Here is a 2309-nt window from a genome sequence, read left to right as displayed (position 1 = left end):
CTGGCCATTCCCTTTGCTGGGCACACACTTCCATAGAACAATGAAAATAGAATATTCTATTCAATCTCTGCTTTATCCCTATTCCTTTTCCTGGCACCCCTCACCATCTGCAAAGGTATGCAATTCTCTTATTTGCTTGTACATTTTTTCTCCATCACTGTAGGGACTTTTGTTCTTAAGTAGCCTATGCTCATTGCTTAGAGTGTGCCTGAAACACCATCAGCAATCAATATATATTCCTGAAATATTTGAAGAATTTCTTAGTAAAACTATAATATATGATTTCTTAGGAAAGAAGCTAATTAAAAAAAAATACCAGATGTGGCAGAGGAGATCCTCTAGGGGGGGCCATATCCATATAGAACTTCTTAAAAATTATTTCAGAGGACGTCCGGTTGGCTAGATCCAATGAGCATCTGACTCTTGATCTCAGCTCGGGTTTTTTTTTTGTTGTTGTTGTTGTTGTTGTTTTTTAATTTATTTGAGAGAGAGAACAAGAGAGAGAGCAAGAGCCAGGAGTGGGGGAGGGAGAAGCAGACTCCCCGCTAAGTAGGGAACCTGAAGCAGGGCTTGATCCCAGAACCCTGGGATAATGACCGGAGCTGAAGGCAGATGCTTAACTGACTGAGCCACCCAGGCGCCCTCAGCTCAGCTCTTCTCTAGGGTCCTGAGTACAAGCACCACGTTGGGCTCCATGCCCAGATGGAACCCCCTTAAAAACAAAAACAATAAACAATAAACAAAATAAAAAGTATGTCTGGACTGCAAAATATAAAATGTACCATTTCAAATCTGTGAGTAATGCAAGTTGTGTGAATATCAATCATGTTATTTCCCTCTTTTCCAGAAGTCACCTCCACCGCATGGAACCAGAAAATGATACACAAATTTCTGAATTTTTTCTTCTGGGATTTTCAGAGAAGCCACAACTGCAGCCCCTCATATTTGGGCTTTTCCTCTCCATGTACCTGATCACTGCATTTGGAAACATGCTCATTATCCTGGCCATTAGCCCAGACCCCAACCTGCACACCCCCATGTACTTCTTCCTCTCCAACCTGTCCTTTGTAGACATCTGCTTCACCTCTACCACCATCCCCAAGATGCTGATGAATATACAGAAAGAGAGCAAAGTCATCACGTATGCAGGCTGCGTTACTCAGATTTATTTCCTCATACTCTTTGCTGTGCTGGACGTCTTTTTACTGAGTGTGATGGCCTATGACCGGTTTGTGGCCATCTGTCTTCCCCTGCACTACAGGATCATCATGAACCCCCTGCTCTGTGGACTGCTGGTTCTGGTGTCCTGGGTCATGTGTATCCTGAATTCCTTGTTACAAAGTTTAATGATGTTGCGTCTGTCCTTCTGTACACACTTGCATATCCCCCACTTTTTTTGTGAACTCAATGAGATGATCCAAATTGCCTGTTCTGACACCTTTCTTAATAACTTGGTGATGTATTTTGCAGCTGTCCTGCTGGGTGGGGGTCCTTTTGCTGGGATCCTTTACTCTTATTCTAAGATAGTTTCCTCCATACGTAGAATATCCTCAGCTCAGGGCAAGTATAAAGCATTTTCCACCTGTGCATCTCACCTCTCAGTTGTCTGTTTATTTTATTGTACAATGCTTGGTGTGTACCTTAGCTCTGCTGCTCCCCAGAGCTCCCACTCAAGTGCAGTGGTCTCTGTGATGTACACGGTGGTCACACCCATGCTGAACCCCTTCATCTACAGCCTGAGGAACAGAGACATAAAGAGCGGTCTGAAAAGAATCACTGGGGTTCCAGTGATGTGAGGGCCAATCTTCCTGGGGCTGAAGAAGTGCCCATGATTGCAGGGCTCACAGTCTCAGAGCTGGAACTGCTATTCTTTGATCAGGCTGTGGCAGTAGAATCGGTTCCTTCTATTTATTTCCTGGATTTTCCATTTGTTTTAATTCAACTGTCTTCATATATTTAAGTACTCACTTTTTAAGCCTCTATTCTTTTTTTTAAAAAGATTTTATTTATTTGAGATTTAGAATGAGATAGAGAGAGAGCATGGGGGGGGAGGGTCAGAGGGAGAAGCAGACTCCCCGCTGAGCAGGGAGCCCGATGTGGGACTCGATCCCGGGACTCCAGGATCATGACCTGAGTCGAAGGCAGTCGCTTAACCAACTGAGCCACCCAGGCGCCCAAGCCTCTAATCTTTCTGATATACAGACGGTGTCCCCTTTCTCCATTTTTAAAGGCTCCCAATGTTTTCCCCAACCACAGATTAACGAAAGCCTGGCAATTTCTGCATCTTACATGGTACATGTTGTATTTCT

At 44.0% G+C, this 2309-nt stretch overlaps 1 protein-coding gene across 1 annotated transcript; it reads left to right on the top strand.

Annotated features, from left to right (window-relative positions):
* The first annotated feature begins 833 nt into the window (after positions 1-833).
* LOC148165173 (olfactory receptor-like protein OLF4) lies at positions 834-1796 on the top strand. The gene has a single exon (XM_088022447.1). It carries the CDS (start codon positions 864-866, stop codon positions 1794-1796), a length of 933 nt encoding a protein of 310 aa, XP_087878573.1. The 5' UTR covers positions 834-863.
* Positions 1797-2309: the final 513 nt, after the last annotated feature.

This window comes from Eumetopias jubatus, unplaced genomic scaffold (genome assembly GCF_037043125.1).
Source record: "Eumetopias jubatus isolate StellerSeaLion01/CBP00866 unplaced genomic scaffold, mEumJub1_p1.0 scaffold_1, whole genome shotgun sequence".
Taxonomy (NCBI): domain Eukaryota; kingdom Metazoa; phylum Chordata; class Mammalia; order Carnivora; family Otariidae; genus Eumetopias; species Eumetopias jubatus.
The sequence above is the reverse complement of the archived record's forward strand: the minus strand, read 5'-3'. Positions and strand labels throughout refer to the sequence as shown.